The 25,262-nt window shown below is 48.4% G+C and overlaps 2 protein-coding genes across 3 annotated transcripts in view; one reads left to right on the top strand and one right to left on the bottom strand.

Annotated features, from left to right (window-relative positions):
- Nucleotides 1–7,536, bottom strand: part of ELMOD3 (ELMO domain containing 3) — a 41,295-nt gene extending 33,759 nt beyond the window's left edge. The window contains exons 1-4 of the mRNA XM_025405892.1: nucleotides 7,453–7,536; nucleotides 6,533–6,694; nucleotides 4,987–5,270; nucleotides 319–393 (exon numbers count right to left, since the gene is read on the bottom strand). Coding sequence (XP_025261677.1) covers nucleotides 319–393; nucleotides 4,987–5,010 — 99 coding nt within the window. The 5' untranslated portion in view covers nucleotides 5,011–5,270; nucleotides 6,533–6,694; nucleotides 7,453–7,536. The remainder of the gene's footprint in view (nucleotides 1–318; nucleotides 394–4,986; nucleotides 5,271–6,532; nucleotides 6,695–7,452) is intronic.
- A 21-nt stretch (nucleotides 7,537–7,557) lies between these two features.
- On the top strand, nucleotides 7,558–20,413 carry LOC112637015 (all-trans-retinol 13,14-reductase). Of its 2 annotated transcripts, XM_025405890.1 has the most exons (11): nucleotides 7,558–7,967; nucleotides 10,585–10,767; nucleotides 11,424–11,665; nucleotides 12,208–12,409; nucleotides 12,868–13,065; nucleotides 16,374–16,493; nucleotides 17,743–17,881; nucleotides 18,134–18,243; nucleotides 18,317–18,483; nucleotides 18,686–18,845; nucleotides 19,101–20,413. In XM_025405890.1, exons 1-11 carry the CDS (start codon nucleotides 7,796–7,798, stop codon nucleotides 19,238–19,240), a joined length of 1,833 nt encoding a protein of 610 aa, XP_025261675.1. In that variant the 5' UTR covers nucleotides 7,558–7,795; the 3' UTR covers nucleotides 19,241–20,413. The 2 variants fall into 2 exon arrangements, with proteins under 2 accessions (XP_025261675.1, XP_025261676.1); XM_025405891.1 differs by lacking the exon at nucleotides 10,585–10,767 and having other exon boundaries at nucleotides 7,669–7,967.
- The last annotated feature ends 4,849 nt before the right edge of the window (nucleotides 20,414–25,262 follow it).

Genomic DNA, 25,262 nt, shown 5'->3' with positions numbered 1-25,262 from the left:
AAAAACAAAAAAAAAAAAAAAAAAAAAAAAAAAAAAAAAAAACAAAAATTCATACACTCATTTCAGACTGTGGTATGCCTTTGGTATTTTCTCTGCATTTTATAGCCTGCTTCATTATAGCAATTATCTTATTAAATGGAAGTTGTTCTGTATGTTTGTGTTCCATATATCCTCCCCTCAGTCCCCTCAAGTGTGAGCTCCTGGAAGCTAAGGTCTACGCCACCCTTGTGTCCCCAGTGTCTAGCATAGTTCTGGCACCACACAGTAACACACAACAAAAGCCCTGGCAGAAGGTACCAAGGTGTGGGGGATACGTACAGGGATTCCTCTGAAAGCCAGAACACTCTTGTCGTTGTCATATGATGGAGAACATCCAGCAGACATTCTTTTGCCCTGTAAAAGAGACAAGGGTCAATCTCCCAGGCACATATTAATCCCCCAAAGTTAATAGTTTAAATGCCATACCTTTTTTTTCTTTAACTTTTAAGTGCAGGGGTACACGTGCAAGTTTGTTACATAGGTAAACTTGTGTCACAGGGGTTTGTTGTACAGGTTATTTCATCAGCCAGGTATTTGGCCTAGTACCCATTAGTTATTTTTCCTGATCCTCTCCCTCCTCCCGCCCTCCACTTTCCAGTAGGCCCCAGTGTGCGTTGTTCCCTTCTGTGTGTCCATGTGTTCTCATCATTTAGCTCCCACTTATAAGTGAGGATATGTGGTATATAGATTCTGTTCTGTGTTAGTTTGCTAAAGATAATGGCCTCCAGCTCCATCTGTGTCCCTGCAAAGGGAAATGTCGCACCTTTTCCCAGTACCACAAAAAAAGGTTGAACTCCAGCGATATCAACCATAATGTATACTGTAAAGGAAAACTTCTATTTAATCTGGTCCTAAGAAAAACTGCAAAAAGCTTAGTTACTGTTATCTCAAAAGTTTTATACCGATTTCCTGGCTCTTTAAAGTCTGAGGGTTCTGAGTGAGTGAAGTTTAGTGAAGCAGTTTGCTATGGCCTTTCGGCTCAGCCAAACCTATCCCCTGCTACAGATTAAAAACAAAAAACTGACCAAAATACAGCCAATCGTTTGTAACTCATTTCACAGATACAGAGCTAATTTTTCAATGTGTTCTTTTAAAATCCTAAAAATCACCAGGTGTGGTGGCTCACAGCTATAATCCCAGCACTTTGGGAAGCTGAGGCAGGAGGATTGTTGAGCTCAGGAGTTCAAGAGCAGCCAGGGCAACATGAGGAGACCCTGTCTCTACTGTTTTTTTTTAAAAAAAAACATCATTTCTACAGTTCGTTACTAGAGAAGTTTCTCTGAACATATAGAGCACCGCGAACTATCATGTATCTAAAAAAACCATATGGCATCGTTGAAAAGAAGCCCAGAATATTCCCAGGTGATACAATTCTGCAGACTGGAGAAGTAATTCTACCAATGAAAGAATTTCCTGATCAACATCATTAAAGATTATGTAAAAATTTAAAAGACTTATGAGCCTAAGTTTCTTCCTGTATTACCATATTTACTGAATTTTCTGGAAAAGTACCTTTACTAAAGTTTAATCTCAGATAAAAAAAAAATCATTAAGGCAAAAAAGAAAAACCAGCCGAGCATGGTGGCCCACGCCTGTAATCCTAGTACTTTGGGAGATCAAGGCAGGAGGATCTCTTGAGGTCAGGAGTTCAAGACCAGCCTGGCCAACATGGTGAAACCCAATGTCTACTAAAAAGTACAAAAATTAGCTGGATATAATGGCACATGCCTGTAATCCCAGCTACTCAGGTGGCTGAGGCACGAGAATTGCTTCAACCTGGGAGGTGGAAGTTGCAGTAGGCTGAGATTACACCACTGCACTCCAGCCTGGGCAACAGAGTGAGACTCCGTCTCAAAAAAAAAAAAAAAGAAAGAAAAACCAACCCAGTGGAAACATTAGAAAAAGGATACAGACGGTTTATGCAAAAGGTAACCCAAATGGTGGTTTTTCTTTTCTTTTTTTGAGATAGAGTTTTGCTCTCGTTGCCCAGGCCGGAGTGCAATGTCGCAATCTCAGCTCACCGCAACCTGTGCCTCCTGGGTTCAAGCAATTCTCCTGCCTCAGCCTCCTGAGTAGCTGGGATTACAGGCATGCACCACCACACCCGGCTAATTTTTAGTAGAGTATTTTTAGTAGAGACGGGATTTCTCCATGTTGGGTTTTTTTGGTTTTTTGAGATAGAGCCTGGCTCTGTTGCTCCACCTGGGACTGCACGATCATGGCTCACTCACTTCTTGGCTCAAGGGATTCTCCCACCTCAGCCTTTCAAGTAGCGGGGACCACAGGTACACACCACCATGCCCATGTAGCCGTGGGGTCTACATATGGTTGCTCAGGCTGGTCTCAAATTCTGGGCTCAAGCCACCTTGGCATCCCAAAGTGCTGGGATTACAGACACGAGCCATCCTGCACAATCACAAATTGGTTTTAAACATATGAACAAATGTTCAACCTCATTCATTAAAACAGACAAACAAAAAAACACGTCGCCGGGTGTGGTGTTCACGCCTGTACAATCCCAGCACTTTGGGAGGCTGAGGTGGGTGGATCACCTCAGGTCTGGAGTTCAAGACCAGGCTGGCCAATGTGGTGAAACCCCGTCTCTACTAAAAATACAAAAAAGTAGCTGGGCGTGGTGGCACGCACCTGTAATCCCAGCTACTTGAAAAACTGAGGCAGGAGAATCACTTGAACCCTGGAGACAGAGGGTGCAGTAAGCCGAGACAGTGTCATTGCACTCCAGCCTGGGCAACAGAAAAAGACTCCATCTCAAAAAAAAAAAAAAAGTCATGTAAAACTACTGTTTTATTAGTCAGATCATCAAAGATCAAAAAGTCTGATAATATGTACATTGGCTAGAGTGCACAACACACTGGAGATTAAACTATTACCACCTCTACAGCTTGACAGTACCTAACAAAATCATACATGTTTTGTATATGTGGGGCCTGATATTGCATTCTAGTAATTTATCTAACAGATATAATCATCCATGTGCAAAATGACATGTTTACATTTATAGTGTGATCCTTTGTCACATTGTTTATAATAGCGAAAGGCTGGAAAAACCTAAATGTTCACTAATGGGCTGATTACATAAATAAAAGCACATTCACTCAGTAAGATACTATATGGCCATAAACACAAATGAGAAAGTGCTTTACAAGCAATATGGGACAATCTTCATGATGTGTTAAGTGAAAAAGCAAAGGACAAAGTCTATGCACTATTTTATCATTTTATTTTTTAAAAGTACATAAGCACATTTGCTTGTCTCTGCAGAGACCATTTTCAGAGTTATACCCAAGGAAGCAGTAGCTTTGCCTCCAGCAGAAAACCTGAGTGGCTGGGGGACAAGCGTGGAAGGCGGTTTCTTCAGAATACGTATATCCTTCTGTACTTTTTGGATTTTGAACCATGTGAATGTATTATGCCAAAGCCCTGGAATCTCAGCTCATCCTGTTACTCTAATCCTTCTGTTTTTTTTTTTTTTTTTTTTTTTTCCGTTTCCAACTAATGCTCATTAAGCATACCTTTCATTTCTTCATGTTCCAGAGCAAGGATGGAGGCCAAAACACCCCACAGCTGACCAAACTCCCTGGTAAAGGAGCTCATGATGGCTAAACATTACGATTTCCCACTGTAATACAATCAACACACCTGCCGCAGATCCTCTTCTCACTTCCATCCCTACATTCATGCAGTTTTCCTTCAGAATACACCTTCACCCTCTTCTCTGATCAAGGTCAATTCCACCTACTCAAGGCAACCTACTAGCTGGGGCTACAATGCTGTCTCATGCCCGTAAGTCCAGTAACCCTTGTATACAGCAAAAGTTCCTCTGCAAAAGGCCTGTATAAGGACCTTCTCTTATATTTTTTTTTTTGTTTTTTTGTTTTTTTTTGGAGACAGTCTCACTTTGTCACCCAGGCTGGAGTGCAATGGTGTGATCCCAGCTCACGGCAACCTCCACCTCCTGGGTTCAAGGAATTCTCTTGTCTCAGATTCCTGGGTACCTGGGATCACAGGCATGCACCACCATGCCCAGCTAATTTTGTATTTTTAGTAAAGACAGGGTTTCATCAAGTTAGCCAGGCTGCTCTCCAACTCCCAGCCTAGGGGATCCACCCACCTCGGCCTCCCAAAGTGCTGGGATTACAGGTGTGAGCCACTGTGCCCAGGCTCTTATATTTCTTTTATATGTTTCACACCCATTGGCACAGTACTAAGCACAAAATATTTGTCCCAAATTTTTGTTGAAATTTTATCTCTAAAATATTTGGTGATTCATTGTGCTGAACAACTTCCTGCAGGGGTCTGTGTACCTGGTATTCATTTCATCCTTCCTTTCCTTCTCCAATTCAGTCCCCTCCAGTGTCCAAAGACTTCCCTCTTTGGAACAGTTCACATCTTACTACAGTGAAGAAAATCTTTCCGGAGACCCAAAGCAAAGGCTTTGTCCCAGTCTGGCCACTGAATCCCACAGCCACCATTTAAGACCATTTTTGGGTGGGCAAGGTAGCATGAAAGGTAAGGCATGTAGGGTTAGGTGCCCAGCTTATACAAAGACATATCACATCACATTGAACTGAGTCCTGAGGATGATCAGGCCAAAGCAAGCATTTCACAGGGAAGAGGCTAGTAAGGTAAATGATCCAAATCAATGAAATACAAATCAGTTTCATTGAGGGTGATTTCTCAATGAAATTCTCCCCACTACCCAAGCAAAAAGAAAACAAAAATCTCATAACTCAGTCAGAAAACAAGCTATCAGGAAAAGCAATTGACCCTGAGGTGAATAGAAGCTCCTTCTTATCGAACAAAGAGAATTATAATGAGTGTTTCTAAATTTTTCTAAAGCTTCATATTCTCTTAATATATTCTTACTATACTTAACGATATATCTCAAATCAACACCATCTTTCCCAAATAAGAGTGCATGCTTACCTGTCTATCTCTGAATTCATTCATGACTCAAGCAAGATTTTTCATTCATGACTCAAAATCATTTGTTCATGTGAGCTTTGTCTTTGGGCCCAGAAAGGGTTTTAATAGGGTCTGAGATCAGAAGCTATGTGGAGAGCCAGAGATCCAGTTCCTCTACCTTTGCCTTCCTTCTTGGCAGTCACTCAGACTGAGAGTAAGAAAACGGTCCCTTTGTGCCATCTGAGGGGGTAGGAGGTTTCTGTGAGTACTGAGAGAAGTCCTCTGAGGTCTTTGAAGCCTCAGCTCTGCCCAAAAGAAAAAAAGGACATTGAAAAAGAAAACTGGTTTCTTCATTCAGTTATGCCTCTGCTGACAAATTTTTTTTTTTTTGAGATGGAGTCTTGCCCTGCTGGAGTGCAGTGGTGCGATCTTGGCTCACTGCAACCTCTGCCTCCCGGGTTCAAGCGATTCTCCTGCCCCAGTCTCCCAAGCAGCTGGAATTAGAGGTGTGCACCACCACACCTGGCTAATTTTTGTATTTTCAGTAGAGACAGGGTTTCACTATGTTGTAGGCTGGTCTCGAACTCCTGACTTCGTGATTCGCCCGCCTCAGCCTCCCAAAGTGCTGGGAATACAGGCGTGAGCCAATGTGCCCGGCCTGTTGACAAAATTTAAGCAGCTGTGAATTTATTCTGAATGAATGAGTTGCCTCAGCCAAATGCTTCCCTCTTACTACCCATGTCACAGGACGGCAAAAAGGGAACCATGCAGGGGTCTGTGGGCTGGATTCTGTGCCCAAAAGGCAGCAGCACCACTAGAAGGGATGGGGTCTGTTTCTGACAATGGAGTTACTGGCACCTGGGCCAGCTTATCATAGGGGTTAGGCTAAAGGTGGCACCTTGGTGGGTCGTCTTAGCTGAAGTGCTCAGGCTTTGTTTAGGCCTCACACACAGGTTGGGTCTGGGGCTGATACTACTAGACCTGGTTCCAACGATGGTAGAAATTCAAAATGCAACACAATGTTCTAACCTTTCTCAGTTATCACCAACACTGTACATGTGGCAGTACAAACTGACTAGCCAGTTTGGGCAACTCTAAGTCTTTCATCTGACATTGCTTCCCTGAGGAAAAGGGCTGGACAAGGCTCATACCTGATCACGGGGGAATTGGACATCTGGCATGTCTGTCTCATCAAAAATTGCATCCTAAGCGGGCAGATGACCCACATACAACTGACAATCATAGTTCACAGGCTTGGGTGACTAACGAAGGAGGGTAGCCTCTCTACGAGTTCAGCCCTCCACTGTGGTAATAATGATCAGGATTCCATAAGAACTGGCTGCTGGTGTCAGGATGCTTTGATTACTAACACTGAGAGGAAGAATACCTCCTGGCTCTTGGGCTGGATATGTGGCTCATTGTAATCCTGGGGGCAGGACAGTGCCCCCTTTGTCTTGGCACCTCAGGAACTGAACTGTTCTCACTGTGGCCTTTGGGGCCTCAACATCTGTCCCCCCTTTCGTTTTCCTCCACCATGGCCTCCATGACAGCCTATGCCAAAACATACATTGGCTAGCCTTGGCAAGATGACAGGCGGGTATGGTAATAGCAGTCTCAGGAAGGTTCTTCTATTGCTGTGTAGAAAATGAACCAAGTAGCGTAGAATCGTGACCAGCTTTCCACACCTGGCTGGAGTACTGCTGGGGCCTTCAGCAGGGACAGTCACTGTCTGTATCAGAGAAGAAAAGAGCAATAACTGTCAAAAAAGGAAGTACTCAAAGGCAAGTTCCTGACAGTTGGACCTAAGTTAACGGCCTTCCTATAAAAATGGATCCTTCTCAAATCAAGTATTCATTGTGCATCCACTTTAGGCAAGGAGTGGGTATGATTCTTCAACTGCTTGTTGGAGGTTAGACTCTGCATAGGAATTTAAATTAGACCGGCCCTTCGCTGATCCTTTCACCGTGCTCGTCCGTCCGTAGGCGGCTCCCCGTCCCCCAGGTTCCCCACGGATGGGGTGTCATTAGGGACCCGCCATAAAGGATTTCCGTCCCAGGCGGGCTCCCAGGACAAAACTATGGGCCATGTTGAGGGGCACAGAGCCACAGGCTCACCGGCTGTGATGCGCAGAACAGAGATTTCAATTCAAGATACCCAGTCAGACAGGGGTTGTGTGCGGATTTTGGACAGAACTTTCGCATTGCCTGGAGGCGTAAGAGGAGGAAAGCAATTTAACACCTCAGGGCAGCGAGTCCAGGGCAGAGCCAGGACCAGAACTCAAGACTCCTGTCTCCCAGTCGGGATTCTCTTTCAGTCTTACAACTCTAGGCCTTGTCTCGCCCTGCAGTGATCGTTTCCACCGGATCACATTCTCCCTCCCTCCTCAGGCCGGCTGCTAGCTCCACAAAGGCACCAACCAGCTTATCAAAGGGGTTAGGGAGCTTATCAAAGGAGTTAACCCCTTGGCAGGTGTTAACGCGTTCTCACCCTTAACACAGCTTTCCAAACTTGGGGATCCCGCCGCCTCTGCTAGGCCTCATCTGCTCTTGCGCACAGGCCTCTTCCGTGCCGGCTCCCCTGGCCCCGAGAACTACATTTCCCAGTAGGCAATGGAAACCATGCGCTGCAAAAGAAGTACGGGGAGCCGGGAGGGTCAATCGTCACCAGATTGCTGGCTTCTCGCTGGCTGGCTGGCTGGCTGGCTGGTTAATTAGTGCTCAAAGCTGCCTCCGCCTCCTGACTGAAAAGCGAATTAGCCCGGGCGGAGCCACAGTCCTAGAGGCTGAGCGAAGTCGGAGCTGTACCATTTACCCGACCCGAGGCCGGCGAGATGTGGCTTCCGCTGGTGCTGCTTCTGAGCGTGCTGCTGCTGGCCGTCGTCTGCAAAGTTTACTCGGGACTGTTCTCTGGCAAATCCCCGAATCCTTTCTCCGAAGATGTCAAACGGCCACCAGCGCCTCTGGTAACTGACAAGGAGGCCAGGAAGAAAGTTCTCAAACAAGGTAGTAGGAGGGACCCTGGGATCCGGGGCTGCACTTCAGGCATTCTCACAGGTTTGGGTTCTCATTTTGCCAAGGCAGCCGCTACCAGACCCGGGCCTCAGTTTCCCCATATGTAAAGTACTGGGAGGGCTTCCTTGCACGGGGAGGAGCCCTGCTTTAGTGTCCGACACTGTCTATAGCCTTCGCCCTAGCAGGCCCCGATAGCCTTCGCCCTAGCAGGCCCCATAGCCTTCGCCCTAGCAGGCCCCGATAGCCTTCGCCCTAGCAGGCCCCATAGCCTTCGCCCTAGCAGGCCCCGATAGCCTTCGCCCTAGCAGGCCCCATAGCCTTCGCCCTAGCAGGCCCCGGGAATAGTAGTCCCAAGGGCGCGGTGACTGTCCTTGGTTTGCAAGGTCTTGGCACCCGCCCTGCCACTTGTAATCCCGGCAGCTCACGGACCTGATAAGAGACATTCCTCCACTTGGTTCCAGGACTTTAACTTTTTCACCTACCCTCCCATGAGAGCTCAGGGGTGTGGGGGACAACACAGAAATGTGTCCCAACTTGCGTAGGAAATTGCATTTTGCCCGTCCGGTGATTTAACAGGCTTTGCATGGTCTCGAGTCGTAAGGATTGAACCCTAGTTCTGAAACTTTGGCAGAGATTCAACAGGGTGCCTCAGGCTCAGAGCCTGCTCTCCACTCTCATCTTTAAAACATATTTTGTGGTTGCTTCTAGGGTTTAAAGAGTTCTGCTGCTTTAAAAAATAATGGATCATCTGTTTGCTCTACAGAGTCCCTCTCACTTGTGAATTTTAGAATTCTCCGTGTCATATCTTGCTGCACAATCGGAGACAGTACTGTTCTAAGTGGAAGGACTAATCATCTGGACTTCCGAGAACTGAGTTTTAGTTTGAACTGTCACTAATTTGCTGCATAACCATTAGCACCTACCTGGGCTGGTCTAAAAATGAGATGACTAGTTTAACTGCTTTTCAAACCGCGTTGTGATCTATTAGTGGGCTATGAAATCAATTTAGTGAGTTGCAACTGGCATTATTTATTGATTTATTGAAACAGAGTCTCGCTCTGTTGCCCATGCTAGGGTGCCGTGGTGCGATCTCTGCTCACTGCAACTTCCGCTTCCTGGGTTCAAGTGATTATCGTGCCTCAACCTCCTGAGAGGTGTGCGTGCCCAGCTAATTTTTGTATTTTTAGTAGAGACAGGGTTTCAACATGTTGTCTAGGCTCTCGAACTCCTGGCCTCAAGCGATCTGCCCACCTTGGCCTCCCAAAGTGTTGGGATATTACAGGCGTGAACCATCGTGCTGGGTCACAACTAACATTTTAGAATGCAGTAGAATAGAAAATATCAGAGTGCATTATACGTAGTTCCACTAAGTATTGCATTGTGAAACTTGTTTCATATATTTATCTTACATATTTACATATGAAATTTTTTTTTTTACTATTGATCTCTCTAAAAACATTCAAAAAATAAGCAGTCTGCCAAGTTCTCTTGTATCTTGAAACATCCCAGATCTCAGTTCTTTGCCAGTGATTTAAAGAACAGATCTTGTGTTGGAAGTACCCATATAGCACCACTTGCTATCCAGTTTTGTCTTCTGAGAAGGTGCTGCCTCCCTCAGCAGTGCCCCCAGACCTTCCCTATGGGACGGGCTGGTGCTGTGATTTCTCAGAGCTGCAGCCTCTGAGCAGTTCTGTCCTGCCCAAGCCTTTCCATCAGGACCTGGAAGAGCCACCATAAGACCTAGCTACTCCACTGTTGCTTGCAGACCCTGCATCTTCCAAAGAAACTCGGCCTGTGGGCTGGGCATGGTGGCTCATGCCTGTAATCCCAGCACTTTGGGAGGCCGAGGTGGGTGAATCACTTGAGGCCAGGAGTTCAAGACCAGCTTGGGCAACATAGCAAGACTTTGTCTCTATAAAAAATAAAACAGGCCGGGCGCGGTGGCTCATGCCCGTAATCCCAGCACTTGGGGAGGCCGAGGCGGGTGGATCATGAGGTCAGGAGATCGAGACCATCCTGGCTAACACGGTGAAACCCCCTCTCTACTAAAAAATATATATTAAAAAAAAAATTAGCCGGGCGTGGTGGCGGGTGCCTGTAGTCCCAGCTACTTGGGAGACTGAGGCAGGAGAATGGCATGAACCCGGGTGGCAGAGCTTGCAGTAAGCGGAGATTGCGCCACTGCACTCCAGCCTGGGTGACAGAGCGAGACTCCTGTCTCAAAAATAAATAAAAATAAAAATAAAAATAAATTTTCTAGGCATGGTGGCATGCACCCGTAGTCCTAGCTACTCGGGAGCCAGAGGCAGGAGGATTGCTTGAGGCCAGGAGTTCAAGGCTGCAGTGAGCTGTGATCACATCACTGCACTTCAGCCTGGGCCAGCGCAAGACCCTGTCTCAAAAAACAAAAACACAAAACCCCAAATCTGCCTGGCTGGTTCTGAGTATTCCCAGGTAAAATGTTTGAAACATGTTAGTCAAGAGTTCCATGCCAAACTGCTCGAGAGGTTTCTTGCACTGTACAAGCTAGAGAAGTCTTCTTTGGTTTCCCTATCTTTGCTATTTCCCTGCCCCTGCCTGAGAAACCCACCCTTTGGCCCTTCTGTAGCTTTTTCAGTCAGCCGAGTGCCGGAGAAGCTGGATGTGGTGGTAATTGGCAGTGGCTTTGGGGGTCTGGCTGCAGCTGCAATTCTAGCTAAAGCTGGCAAGCGAGTCCTGGTGCTGGAACAACATACCAAGGCAGGGGGCGCCTGTCATACCTTTGGAGAGAATGGCCTTGAATTTGACACAGGTAAGGCTTGTGTGGAAAAGGGTTGGGAGCATGGCTATATGTTGAAAAGGCTTGGAGCAGCCCTTGTGGGGTGATACTGAGCATTTCTGTTGTTTTGGAAGTGCCATCTTCTCTCTGGGCACTTTTTTTGTTTGTTTCAGACATAGTCTCACTTCGTCACCCAGGCTGGAGCGCAGTGGTGTGATCCCAGCTTACTGTAACCTCCACTTCCTGAGTTCGAGTGGTTCTCATGCCTCAGTCTCCCGAGTGGCTGGGATTACACTCAGTAATCCCACCAAGTGGGCCACTACACCCTGCTAATTTTTTTGTATTTTAGTAGAGACGGGGTTTCTCCATGTTGGCCAGGCTGGTCTCGAACTCCTGACCTCAAGTGATCCACCTCCCTCAGCCTCCCAAAGTGCTGGGATTACAGGTGTGAGCCACCGTGCCCCGCCTCTGGGCACTTTTCTTATGTGACAGCATAGCTACTGGGAGTTGAGCCGGGCAGGGATCTGGTGGTTTCTGCTGTGACACCTCCCTACAGACAGGGTGGGCAGCTCACTCTGGGCATGAACTTGGCCAGGCCAGATAACCTCTTCCACCTCACTTCCTCAGCCACCTTTCCAGGGCTCAATCCTCGTATGCCTTTACTACCTTGTTTTTCCATCTCCCAACAGGAATCCATTACATTGGGCGTATGGAGGAGGGCAGCATTGGCCGTTTTATCTTGGACCAGATCACTGAAGGGCAGCTGGACTGGGCTCCCATGTCTTCTCCTTTTGACATCATGGTACTGGAAGGGCCTAATGGCCGAAAGGAGTACCCCATGTACAGTGGAGAGAAAGCCTACATTCAGGGCCTCAAAGAGAAGTTTCCACAGGAGGAAGCTATCATTGACAAGTATATAAAGCTGGTTAAGGTAACATGGACATGCTGAGGACCCAGAGTTTATTCCCGACAAGACTGACTTTCTTCATTATTAGTGGAGGCACTGGGGGTGGAGAGTACAGTGGGGAGAGGCAGGGAGGGAGGAAGAGTCATACCTGTTCTTAGCTCAGCCTCCACCCGAGTCCATCCAGTTCTCTGTCTCCCTCTTTCTCTCTGGAGCCTTGACTGCACGGCTGCTGCTGTCCCCCTGGCCTCCAGGGATGCCCTGCTCTCCTCCCTGACTAGGCTGGCTTCCGTGACATCAGATCACTACTCCTTTTTACTCATCCGAGACCAGACTGGGATTTTTGAAAAGGAATTTGAGCAGGAAAATAAAAAGTAAAAGAAGGACTCATCCAAGTGTAGGACAGGAAAAATTCACAGAGTATAGATTTTTTTTAAAAATTCAAATTCAGCAAAGTTCAGTCAGGGGTAAGTGTTGCTGGATCCTCGGGCTGGTCCAGGCTATGGGGATAGCAGTTCTGTCACAGCGGTTCCAGAGGTGAGGCCTGCTCTTCTCATTCACTCCCCCAGGTGGTATCCAATGGAGTCACTCATGCCATCCTGTTGAAGTTCCTCCCATTGCCAGTGATTCAGCTCCTCGACAGGTGTGGGCTGCTGACTCGTTTCTCTCCATTCCTTCATGCATCCACCCAGAGCCTGGCTGAGGTCCTGCAGCAGCTGGGGGCCTCCTCTGAGCTCCAGGCAGTGCTCAGCTACATCTTCCCCACTTACGGTGGGTACTGGCCATGGGCTCTGGGCAGCTTCTGGAGGAGGAAGGGCTACCCTCTCGTCACTCAGTCTTTCTTCTTGACCCTGCCTGACTGACTGATATGGAGCAGTGTAAACCCCAGGCCCTCTGGAGCTTGTGGATGAGAAGTCCGGCCACCTGCTGGACTCCTTGGTCAAAATTCTCTTTATCCATGCCCTGGATGATTTTTCCGTTCAACCAACACTGTCTTCCCTGGTCTTGGCAGCATGGCAGTTTGCAGGGAGGATATTCCTACTGGTACCAAGATCTCTAAGGTACCCCATGACTGGATGGAAAGTCTCTTCTGACTGCCTTGAACCCTGAGAAACGTGTGGATCCTTGGATAGACTGGGCTATGTGTTATCTCACAGAATTCCACATTCGTTTCTGAATGGTGCTGGTGCCTGCTTTTGCCTGCTCACCACCCTTCCTTCCTTCTGCAGGTGTCACCCCCCGTCACAGTGCCTTTTCCATGCACGCTCTGCTGGTTAACCACTACCTGAAAGGAGCCTTTTATCCCCGAGGGGGTTCCAGTGAAATTGCCTTCCATACCATCCCTGTGATTCAGCGGGCTGGAGGTGCTGTCCTTACAAGGGCCACTGTGCAGAGTGTGTTGCTGGACTCAGCTGGGAAAGCCTGTGGTGAGAGCCCTGCCCTGCGCTGCCCTTCTAGGTCCCTGGGTTGGTGTGGACGAGATCTGAGGTGTCCCTAAGACCAGACGGAGTAGGAGAACTGACCTTCTTATGGGGGCTAAAGGTGAGAATCTGCCCCAGAGCAGGGTCCAGGGATAGTGGTTAGTCCAGAAATAAAAAGGAAGCAGGAAAGATAAAGGATCAGCCGGACATGGTGGTCTACGCCTGTAATCCCAACACTTTGGGAAGCTGAGATGGGAGGATCGCTTGAGCTCAGGAATTTGAGACCAGCCTGGGAAACATGGTTAAACCCTCTTTAAAAAAAAAAAAAAAAAGTAAAAAAAAAAAAAAAAGAAAAATATGGCCGGGCATAGTGGCTCATGCCTGTAATCCCAGTACTTTGGGAGGCTGAGGCGGATCACAAGGTCAGGAGTTTGAGACTAGCCTGGCCAATATGGTGAAACCCCATCTCTACTAAAAATACAAAAATTAGCTGGGTGTGGTGGCACGTACCTGTAGTCCCAGCTACTTGGGAGGCTGAGGCAGAAGAATCGCTTAAACCCAGGAGGTAGAGATTGCAGTGAGCCGAGATTGCACCACTGCACCCCATCCTGGGCAACAGAGTGAGACACTGTCTAAAAAAAAAATTAAAAAAAAAGAAAAGAAAAATAAAGGATTGCATGGTCGCCAAAGAACAGTATTTTGTTATTTATTTAATAGATAAAATTATTTACCCAGTAATCTATGACTGTCTTTTTTTTTTTTTTTTTGAGATGGAGTCTTGCTCTGTCGCCCAGGCTGGAGTGCAGTGGCCTGATCTCAGCTCGCTGCAAGCTCCACCTCCCAGGTTCACGCCATTCTCCTGCCTCAGCCTCCCGAGTAGCTGAGACTACAGGTGCCTGCCACCACGCCCGGTTAATTTTTTGTATTTTTAGTAGAGATGGGGTTTCACCATGTATTAGCCAAGAGAGTCTCCATCTGCTGAACTTGTGATGCGCCGCCCTCGGCCTCCCAAAGTGCTGGGATTACAGGCGTGAGCCACCGTGACCAGCCAATTGTCTTCTTGAGTGTAGACACTGTCTTTTATCTTTGTATCTATAAATCTTAGCACATATTAGAGGCTCAATAAATGCTGCTCAGTGACCGATGGAATGAATGAATAACCTTGGATTCCACAGGGTAGTATGGAGGCCAGCAAGGTTCCCTGCCTCTGTCTGTAAAGTGAGGCCTAGAACCTTATTACACTGGCTCAGATTGATGCTGTAACCTGGATAGGGACTCCGAATCCCAGTATAAATTACTCTTGGAATAGAGGGTCTGTGCAAGAAGGAGTCTGTTAAACAGAACAGGCCATGACTTTAACCCTCCATGACTAATGGGTGCTTAAAGAAGCCAGGGAAGCAGACAAAAAGAGGCCTGGGAAAAACTGGGCTGGTATAGACATGCATTTATCAGAGGAACCTTTGAAGGAGGTGATAAGTGGGGGACCCAGTGCAAAATAAAAAATCGAGGAGAAAAGGCCATCAGTGATCTGAGAGAATCCATTAGTAGAAGAGACTGGTAAGTTACTGGGTGGTAAGAGAGAGGTGGATGTCAGTTGGGTAAGGTTTTCTCTGATGTCCGTGAACAAGTTCTCCTAGCTGAAAGGGGTCCAGGAAGCAAGGTAGATTTATCAATTGAGGTAAATACAATCCAGATATATTTGTTTTTCAAGTGCTAGGTAATAAAAGATAGAGATAAAAGAGGTCGGGCGCCGGTGGCTCATGCCTGTAATCCCAGCACTTTGGGTGGCCAAGGCAGGCAGATCCCCTGAGGTCGGGAGTTTGGGACCAGCCTGGCCAACATGGTGAAACCCTGTCTTTACCAAAAATACAAACATTAGCCAGGGCCGGGCGCCATGGCTCACGCCTGTAATCCCAGCACTTTGGGAGGCCGAGGTGCGTGGATCACAAGGTCAGGAGTTCAAGACCAGCCGGGCCAATATGGTGAAACCCTGTCTTTATTGAAAATACCAAAATTAGCCAGGCACAGTGCTGGGAGCCTGTAATCCCTGCTACTTGGAAGGCTGAGGCAGGAGAATCGCTTGAACCCAGGGGGAAGAGGTTGCAGTGAGCTGAGATTGTGCCACTGCACTCCAGTCTGGGCAATGGAGTGAGGCTTCGTCTTAAACAAAAACAAAAACAAAAATCATTCATTTACGTGCCATCTGGAGGACTGTGCTAAGGATGGGGGTAACAGACAGCATGGTGGAACAGGGGAAGCCTCCTGGAGGCACAGTGTGGAGTTGAGTAATAAAGGGTGAGATGAACCTAGCAAACAGATGAGGTTGGAGAATATTCCGGGAAGGGGAAGCAGCATGCACAAAAACATGGAGACATGAAAGAGCTGAGTGATTTCAGGCATCCAGAAGTATTAGGTTGAACAATGAGAAACTGCCATTTTTGTAGGTGAGAAATGGTTGACTCTCAGCTGTTTGATATTGGTTCTGCCTAATAGTTTAGTGGGAGTTCAGTGAGAGTGAGCAGAGATGGATGGAGCTGGACACACAGAAGGGACCACATTGCACAGGCTGCTGTAAGATTTCGGAGGTTCTCTTATCCAGGATAAGGCATCATTGCAGGGTTTGATTTTTATTTTATTCATTCATTCATTTTTTTAGAGACACAGTCTCACTCTGTTGCCCAGGCTAGAGTGTGGCAGTGTCATCAGAGCTCACTGTAGCATTTAATTCCTGGGCTGAACCCATTCGTCTGACTGAGGAGACAGGACTACAGGTGTGCACAACCCCATACAGCTTAATTTAATTTTTTTTTTTTTTTTGTAGAGACAGGGTCTCACTATGTTGCCCAGGCTGGTCTTGAATTCCTATATACAAGCAATCAGTCCTCTTACCTTGGACTCCCAAAGTGCTGAGAGTACAGGCATGAGCCAATGTGCCCAGCCCCGATTGGAGAGTATTAAAGAGTATTTGGAAGCAACTCTGGCAGCAGAGAAAAGGGCCTGGATTTCCACTGGAAGTGCTTTAGCCCTTGAGCTTTGTCTGGGATTTGGCTCAAACACAGAGTACACACAAACACACACACGCAGGTGGGTACAGAGCTAGGAAAAGTAAGCCCAAGCAGTTGTAGGATAGGCTGAAAGCACTTGAAAATATTCACTCACTTTGCATTTTCCCAGGGGCCTGCCCTGCCTGAGTCTAGGTAGCTGGACTCCAAGGTCTGAGAAATGGACACAGGCAGAGAGAGATCCATGGGGGCCGTGGGCCTTCCTCTTTCCCCGGGGCTCACAGACCCTCAGCCAAGCACTTGTGCCTGCAGGTGTCAGTGTGAAGAAGGGGCATGAGCTGGTGAACATCTATTGCCCCGTCGTGGTCTCCAACGCAGGGCTGTTCAACACCTATGAGCACCTACTGCCGGGGAATGCCCGCTGTCTGCCAGGTAAAAGGTGGGTCTGCACTGCCCCTCTTGCAGGTTCCCCAACATGTCCCCTTCTGGAGCCAACTTGCTCCATTTGGGTCATGCTTCCCCTCTTCTTGGCCGGCCCTCTGATTGTACTTACGCAACAAGGTGAGAAGGCTGCCTCTAATGTCATCCTAACCCTACCATTGAATGTTGGGGAAACTGAGGCCCATACAGATTATTACAGTCCTGAGGCCACTCAGCTGAAGGGGGCAGGGCTGAGTGGAGTAGCTGGTCTGATTTGAAAGCTCCAGCTCCTCTCACCCTTCTGGGTTGAGGGGGCTTCCAGAGAAGTAGCCTCAGGAGGAGAAGCAGGAGAGCAGGCAGCCTACAGGGAGCAGAGCCGCCGAGCCACCGCGGCTGAGGTCCCGCCACTTCATGTAACTGGATGCATCTGGTGTGATCTGAGGAAGGGAGGCTGCTGGGAAGGACGAACCAGGAACCCAGCAGGGGTGAGAGAGAGGGGCCCAGATGAAGGGCTCAGGCTGGGGCGGGAGCTGGAGAGCACAGAGCAGCTCCGGATGTGGTGTGGTGGAAACCTTGGCTGGTGCAGGAGCCAGAGAGCAGGGGAAGGAGCCCTGACCCCAGAGGGTGGGCCACGGGAGCTGCTCCCTAAGGAACCGGGGAAGGGCACAGCAGAGCGGGCTGGGGGTTAAAGCGAGGTCCTGGCCTTCCTCATGGGGACTGGTGGTAAGGGAGTTGTGATTGTCTCCAGGGCATAGGGTGGTTTCACCAGTGCCAGCCTCTCCTTTCTTTGCCCCTCGTAGCTGAGCCTGCAGCCTGCACGGCCTCCCCTCTCTCAGACTCTCAGGAGCTGAAGGGGTGAGGCAGAGATGGCCAAGGGGCAGAGCAGGGGGGTCAGGCATGGTGCACAGGCAGACTCTGCCTTTGCTACTTCCTTTCTCTTTGTGACCGTGACCTCCGTTCTTCCCTGTCCCAGGACCTCTGGGCACTGATACTGTCCTGGCCAGGCAGCCCTGCTAGAGTCACCTGTCCCTCCTACCCCCCTCTCACCATCTGGTTAAAATCTTCCCTTGTCTGTGAATTTTCCTCCTGAACATGATCTGAAGGCCTCAAAAATATTTAGTTAAATGAAGGAAGCAGAGTGGCCAGGGACCTGGCATGCCTCAGGCAGGTGCCAGAGCTGGCACCCCAAGGCTCTCCTAGGAGCAGGGAGTGGCCGTCTCTGGTTATAGTTCACACAGGCACCACCCACTCCCCTTGGCAGGTGTGAAGCAGCAGCTGGGGATGGTGCGGCCTGGCTTAGGCATGATGTCTGTTTTCATCTGCCTGCAAGGCACCAAGGAGGACCTGCATCTGCCATCCACCAACTACTATGTTTACTATGACACGGACATGGACCAGGCGTAAGACGCACGTGTCTGTGTATGTGTGTGTGTGTGTGTGTGTGGCCTGTGCCTCCCTGCTTGACTCAGAATGAGCAGAGGATATGGAATGGGAGGAAATGGGCAATATCTAATTTGCTCCTGGAAGTTTGTCACCTCAAGGCTGTGGCTCAGCTTCAGTGGGGAGTCCCTAGGGCTGAGCAGTCCTTGCAGTGGTTCTGGGGTTTTGAGGACAAAAGCCTGGAGATCGCACCACACTCCTGTCACAAGCAGGATGGAGCGCTACGTCTCCATGCCCAGGGAAAAGGCTGCGGAACACATCCCTCTTCTGTTCATCGCTTTCCCATCAGCCAAGGATCCGACCTGGGAGGACCGATTCCCAGGTGGGGCTGCGGGTCCCGGGTGAGGGACTGGAGGGAGGAGCCGGGCAGTAGTAATGTCAGCTCTGACCCCCAGGCCGGTCCAGCATGATCATGCTCATACCCAGCGCCTACGAGTGGTTTGAGGAGTGGCAGGCGGAGCTGCAGGGAAAGCGGGGCAGTGACTATGAGACCTTCAAAAACTCCTTTGTGGAAGCCTCTATGTCAGTGGTCATGAAACTGTTCCCACAGCTGGAGGGGAAGGTAGGGGGTAAAATATTTGGGGTGGTGACGGACCTCATGGTGCCATTTCTGCCCTTTCCTTGCAAAGACAGGGGAATCGTGCCCCACGACATGAGCCCCAGGGAAGGACAGGGCACCCATACCCGCAGTCAGCAAATGGGAGACAGTGGAAGAGGGAGGGGAGCCAGGATCTCACGTGCCTGCCCACCCTTTGTGCCCTCAGGTGGAGAGTGTGACTGCAGGATCCCCACTCACCAACCAGTTCTATCTGGCTGCTCCCCGAGGCGCCTGCTACGGGGCTGACCATGACCTGGGCCGCCTGCACCCTCGTGTGATCGCCTCCTTGAGGGCCCAGAGCCCCATCCCCAACCTCTACCTGACAGGTATACTCACTGCCCCATGTTGTCAGGACCTGAGACCCTGGGCCCGTCGCCCAACGTCCTCTCTTCCTGTCCTCAGGCCCTGCTGTCCCCTGCAGCTTCCCATCCCCTGAGCAGGGCTGCCTGGGCAGGCTGTGGCCCCGGTCCTGATTGGAGCCAGCTCTGGGTGGCCCTCATGTGGAGGGAAGAGCACCAGGGTCCCACCCTCCCCTGGGCGTGCCTAGGTCACGCTCAGGGGCCTCTGCTCTTGCCTCCTAGGCCAGGATATCTTCACCTGTGGGCTGGCCGGGGCCCTGCAAGGTGCCCTGCTGTGCAGCAGTGCCATCCTGAAGCGGAACTTGTACTCAGACCTTAAGGATCTTGGCTCTAGGATCCAGGCACAGAAGAAGAAGAATTAGTTCCATCAGGGAGGAGTCAGAGGAATCTGCCCAATGGCTGGGGCATCTCCCTTGACTTACCCATAATGTCTTTCTGCATTAGTTCCTTGCACATATAAGGCAATTTGGTTCTGATTTGGTTCTGATTCCTGAAGAGAGGCCTAGTTTAAATCACAATTCCGAGTCTGGGGCAATGGAATCATTGCTTCCAGCTGCGGCAGATGAGATCATTATGCCTTTTATAACATCCTGTCCCTACTAACAGGATATTGACTTGGATAGCTTGATGTCTCATGACGAGCAGCGCTCTGCATCCCTCACCCATGCCTTCTCACTCAGTGATCAGAGAAAATTCCATCGGTGGATAGAACCCCTGGCAGTGTTGTCAGCTCAAGCTGGTGGGTTCAGTTCTGTCCTGAGGCTTCTGCTCTCATTCACTTAGTGCTGTGCTGCACAGTTCTACACTGTTGAGGGAGAAGGGAGACTATTGAGGCTTAACTCAAAACCTGGACATGGTTTTGGTTGCCATTCCATAGGTTTGGAGAGCTCTAGATCTCTTTTGTGCTGGGTTCAGTGGCTCTTCAGGGCACGGGAAATGCCTGTGTCTGGCCCGGTGTGGTCTGGAGCTTTGGGGTAACAGCGGGATCCATCAGTTATTAGGGGGCACGTCAGATGATCATATCCAATTCATATGGAAGTCCTGGGTCTGTCTTCCTTATGATCGGGGTGGCATCTGGTTCTCGATGTGCCAGCATCAAGGCACCTACATCAAGGGAGCTCAGTACCTGAGCCTCAATCAAGCTTCATCCTCCAAATACGCAGGGAAGGGTGATGCAGCGAAGGGTAACGTCAGGAGTCAGGTCATGGACTGGTAAGATGAATACTTTGCTGGGCTGAAGCAGGCTGCAGGGCTGTCCAGGCAAGGGCACACCTGGGGACAGCTCTGGGAGGTGTGGGGTAAGGAAGGGAAGTCACCTCAGAAAAGGGAAAGCGACAGAATGTGTGCGAAGCCCAGAAATGGCATTTGCCGTTCATTAGCACATGTGAGAGTTAGATGGGTATGTGAATGCAAGCTCAAGGTTTGGAAAAATGACTTTTCAGTTGTGTCTTTGGTATCAGATATACTGAAGGTTGCTTTGTAGTTCGCGTTAATGTAACAATAAATTTATTGATTCCATTGCTTTAACATTTGAAGTTTATGTTTTTTGTTCAACAAAACAAAACTGTGATGGCATTTGCAGAAGCTCAGTAAAACACTATACACTGAAAAACAGCAAAATAAAGCTTTAAAAAAATAAAATTAAGTAATTATAAAGTTACAAAAAGTGGCCATATACTGATTGGGCAAACAAAGAACAATTTCAACATTCAGTCATTTATTGCACATGGGGTCTGATGAATTAAAGGAATACCAATCAGAGTGTCGGGGGCTGGCGTATTGGCAGTTTGAAGTACCATACAGCTCAGGGCTGAGTGCTTTGGCTCACGCCTGTAATCCCAGAACTTTGGGAGGCAAAGGCAGGTAGATTACTTGCGCTCGGGAGTTCAACACCAGCCTGAGCAACATGGCAAAACCCTGTCTGTATAAATAAAGTCCCCACCTCACCCACCCCCGCCCAGAAAAATTAGCTGGGCATGGTGGTGTGCCCCTGTAGTCCCAGCTATTCAGGAGGCTGAGGTGGGAGGATCACTTGAGCCCGGGAGGTGGAGGATGCAGTGAGCCAAGATTGTGACACTGCACTCCAGCCTGAGCAAGAGAGTGGGACCCCGTCTCAAAACAGAACAAACAAACAAACAAACCAAACATAGACCCAAACCCTTTACAGAGGCATTTCTAAATTGGGAGATTTGGCCAAGTACAATGGCTCATGTCTGTAATCCCAGTAGTTTGGGAGGCTGAGGTGGGAGGATTGTTTGAACCCAGGAGTGTGAGGCTGCAGTGAGCTATGATCACACCACTACACTCCAAATAGAGTGACAGGGCAAGACCCTCTCTCTGAAAAAACAAACAAATTGGGAGATTTGGTAAATTCACATCTGACCTGTAGAACTACCTGAGTTGAGAGTCACCCTTTGCTCTGGATGTACTGTTTAATTAAAGCTGAAAATCTCTCCCCAGGATTCCTACTGGAGCAAGTCATGCCAAGCCCAACCTTCCTAGCAAGAGTTTTCACAGCCTTCTAGCTCTCAGCACACTTGCAGCATTCTGCATCAGGTTACCCTGTACAAACAAGCACAGAAGAAGACACCAGCATCACCAGCAGGGGAATTTTAGAGGTTTAGAATTCTATCAGCACATGTGTCACTAAAAGCCATTATGGGGGAACTATGTCAGAATATATGTAATTAGCTGTCAGGTCTTTCCCAGTTGCCTCAGCCTTTCTACATAGACTGGTCTTCGACTACTCTTGAGTCTAGAAGTGGACTCTTTCAGCAATTCTACTCAGGAATCTGTAGCAGGAAAACAGGTTTCTCTATTAACATCCATGACTGAAGCACAGATTCGTCTAATAGAAATCACCCTTCACTGGGCACGGTGGCTCACGCCTGTAATCGCAGCACTCTGGGAGGCCGAGGCAGGCAGATCACCTGAAGTCAGGAGTTCGAGACCAGCCTGACTAACATGGAGAAACCCCGTCTCTACTAAAAATACAAAATTATCCGAGCGTGGTGGTGCATGCCTGTAGTCCCAGCTAGTCAGGAGGCTGAGGCTGGAGAATCACTTGAACCCAGGAGGTTGTGGTGAGCCGAGATCGTGCCATTGCACTCCAGCCTGGGCAAGAGCAAAATTCCATCTCAAAAAAAAAAGAAAAAGAAAAAAAAAAATCACTCTTCAACCAAAAGCTGGGCAGAGAAAGGGAAGCCTTTAGCTGACTATAGGAGGTGCCTCTTGTGGCTCCATGTGCTTCTTACACACCACCCCTAGAGCTTGAGTGATGCCTCTGCCAGTGCACCCTCATCCACACAATCTCTAGGAAACATGCTTCAGATATTCTGTCTTTGAAAAGACAACCGTGCAGAAAATAAGCTTTCCTTTAGTGTGCAGTATTTTATTCATCGCAATTCTAAAGGCAAACTTGAATTCAGTTGTACTCTTTCTGCACAAGAAATGAAACTTCTCAGAGGCTCAAAAGCTGAGCTCTGTAGACTCCGTGACAAAATCTGCACATCCACTGCCAACCCTCTTGGTTTCTGAAACCAAACTTTCTTCCTGCTGTCCTCTTTAAGAGCAAAACCCAACATGTATAAGGTCAGAGCAAGTGGTAGCCAGGAAAAGCTTGGGGACCCCTTTCATACCCAGAGGGCACGAAGAAAGAAAACATGTCCTCTGCCAAAGGCAAAATGGAGTTTGTGAACCAGGAGTGGTGGGTCACACCTGTAACTTCAGCATTCTGGGAGGCCAAGGCAGCCGATCACCTAAGGTCAGGAGTTCGAGGTCAGCCCGGCCAACATGGCAAAACCCTGTCTCCACTAAAAATATAAAACGTAGCCGGGTGTGGTGGTGAGCACTTGTAATCACAGCTACACAGGAGGCTGAAGCAGGAGAATCGCTTGAACCCAGGGGGCGGAGGCTGCAGTGAGCCAAGATCCCACCATTGCACTCCAGCCTGGGCGACAGAGCGAGACTCTGATTCAAAAAAAAAAAGTCACACAAAATTATTATTATTATTATTTTGAGACAGGGTCTCACTCTTCTCTCAGGCTGGAGTGCAGTGGTGCGATCACAGGTCACTGCAGCCTTGACCTCCTGGGCTCAAACAATCCTCCCACCTCAGCCTCCCAAATACCTGAGACAGCAGGCCAAGAGCCACATGCCTAATTTGTGGGTGTATGTGTGTGTGTGTGTGTGTGTGTGTGTGTGTGTGTGTGTAGAGATGGGGTCTTGCTATGTTTCCCATGCTGATCTCAAACTCCTGGGCTCAAGCAATCCTCCTACCTGCAGCCCTCCCTAAGTGCTGGGATTACAAGTGTGAGCCATCATGCCTGGCCCCACAAAATGATTTTTAAAGTCAGTTAGAAATCAGACATACACTAGGAAGAAATACACTTGATGGAGAGATGGGAATCCTGACTCTGCTTCACACTGTTCTGTATTATTTTGAATTATTTACATGTAGTTTTCTTTCCCCCAATTGAAAGAAAAGTTATAATGAAGACGGGAAACTCCTTAAGACCAATTATCTGAGAAGCTAGTAGTCCAGGGCTAAATTGTGAAGCTGACCTCTTGAGGTAGTTAACAAAGATGTTTCTCTTCATGTCTTTTTGCCAGTAGCACACTGCCCTAATTACTCCAGCTTTTTGGTGAGTTTTGAAACTGGGAAGTATGAGTCCTTCAGCTTTATTCTTTTTCAAGTCTGTTTTTGCTTTTCTATGCCTCTTGCATTTCCATATGTATTGTGGAATATGCTTGTCGATTCTGCACCAAGCCAGCAGGAATCTTTTTTTTTTTTTTTTTTGAGACAGAGTCTGCCTCTGCCACCCAGGCTGGAGTGCAGTGGCCGGATCTTAGCTCACTGAAAGCTCCGCCTCCCGGGTTTACGCCATTCTCCTGCCTCAGCCTCCCGAGTAGCTGGGACTACAGGCGCCCGCCACGTCGCCCGGCTAGTTTTTAGTAGAGACGGGGTTTCACCGTGTTACCCAGGATGGTCTCGATCTCCTGACCTCGTGATCCGCCCGTCTCGGCCTCCCAAAGTGCTGGGATTACAGGCTTGAGCCACCGCGCCCGGCCAGGAATCTTAATAGAGACTGTGTTTAATAGAAACTGTGTGTAGACCAATTTGGGGAGCATAGCCATGTTAACAAAATTCTGTCTTCCAATCCATGAATATAGGATATCTTTCCATTTCTTTAGGTCTTCTTTAATTTCTTTCAACGTTTTGTAGTTTTCACAACACAAATTTTGCAATTCTTTCGTTAAATTTATTTCTATGGATTTTTAAAATACTATTCAGAAATGCAATTATTTCTTATTTCATTTTCAGATTGTCCACTGCAAAGGTATAGAAACACAGTTGATTTCTGTATGTTGATCTCAAAGGATGTGGAGAAAAGAAATGATGGAAAACAATGAGATAGTGTCCCAGAAGACAACTGACCTGACTAGGTATAGCACTAAAGGTCACAAAGAGGCCTGCAAGGTAAAAATTTTACATAAGGATTTTTTTTTTTTTTTTTGAGACGAAGTCTCACTCTGTTGCCCAAGTTGGAGTGCATGGCAAGATCGCGGCTCACTGCAACCTCCACCTCCTAGGTTCAAGTGATTCTCCTGCCTCAGTCTCCCAAGTAGCTGGGACTACAGGCACACACCACCATGCCTGGCTAATTTTTGTATTTTTAGTAGAGATGGGGTTTCACTATTTTGGTCAGGTTGGTCTTGAACTCCTGACCTCGTGATCCTCCCGCCTTGGCCTCCCAAAGTGCTGGGATTACAGGCATGAGCCACCATGCCCGGCCTGTTTTAATTTTTTTTAGACAGAATCTCGCTCTGTTGCCCAGGCTGGAGTGCAGTGGCACGATCTCAGCTCACTGCAGCCTTTGCCTCCTGGATTCAAGTGATTCTTGTGTCTCAGCCTCCCGAGTAGCTAGGATTACAGGCACCCGCCACCATGCCTGGCTAATTTTTGTATTTTTAGCAGAGATGGGGTTATGCCATGTTGCCCAGGCTGGTCTTGAACTCCTGACCTCAAGTGATCCACCTGCCTTGGCCTCCCAAAGTGCTGGGATTACAGGTGTGAGCCACTGTGCCCGGCCAACATATGGCTTTATAACTTGCTTTATTTTTGGTTAACAATTATATGCACATATATTACTATAGGAAAGGACGATCAACAAAATATTAATGATAATAGCTCTCGATTAAGAATATTTTTCTGGGCCGGGCGCGGTGGCTCAAGCCTGTAATCCCAGCACTTTGGGAGGCCGAGATGGGCGGATCACGAGGTCAGGAGATCGAGACCATCCTGGTGAACACAGTGAAACCCCGTCTCTACTAAGAAATACAAAAAATAGCCGGGCGAGGTGGCGGGCGCCTGTAGTCCCAGCT

Source organism: Theropithecus gelada, chromosome 13 (assembly GCF_003255815.1).
Source record: "Theropithecus gelada isolate Dixy chromosome 13, Tgel_1.0, whole genome shotgun sequence".
Taxonomy (NCBI): domain Eukaryota; kingdom Metazoa; phylum Chordata; class Mammalia; order Primates; family Cercopithecidae; genus Theropithecus; species Theropithecus gelada.
Note: the sequence above shows the minus strand (reverse complement) of the source record. Positions and strands in the feature narration are given on the sequence as shown.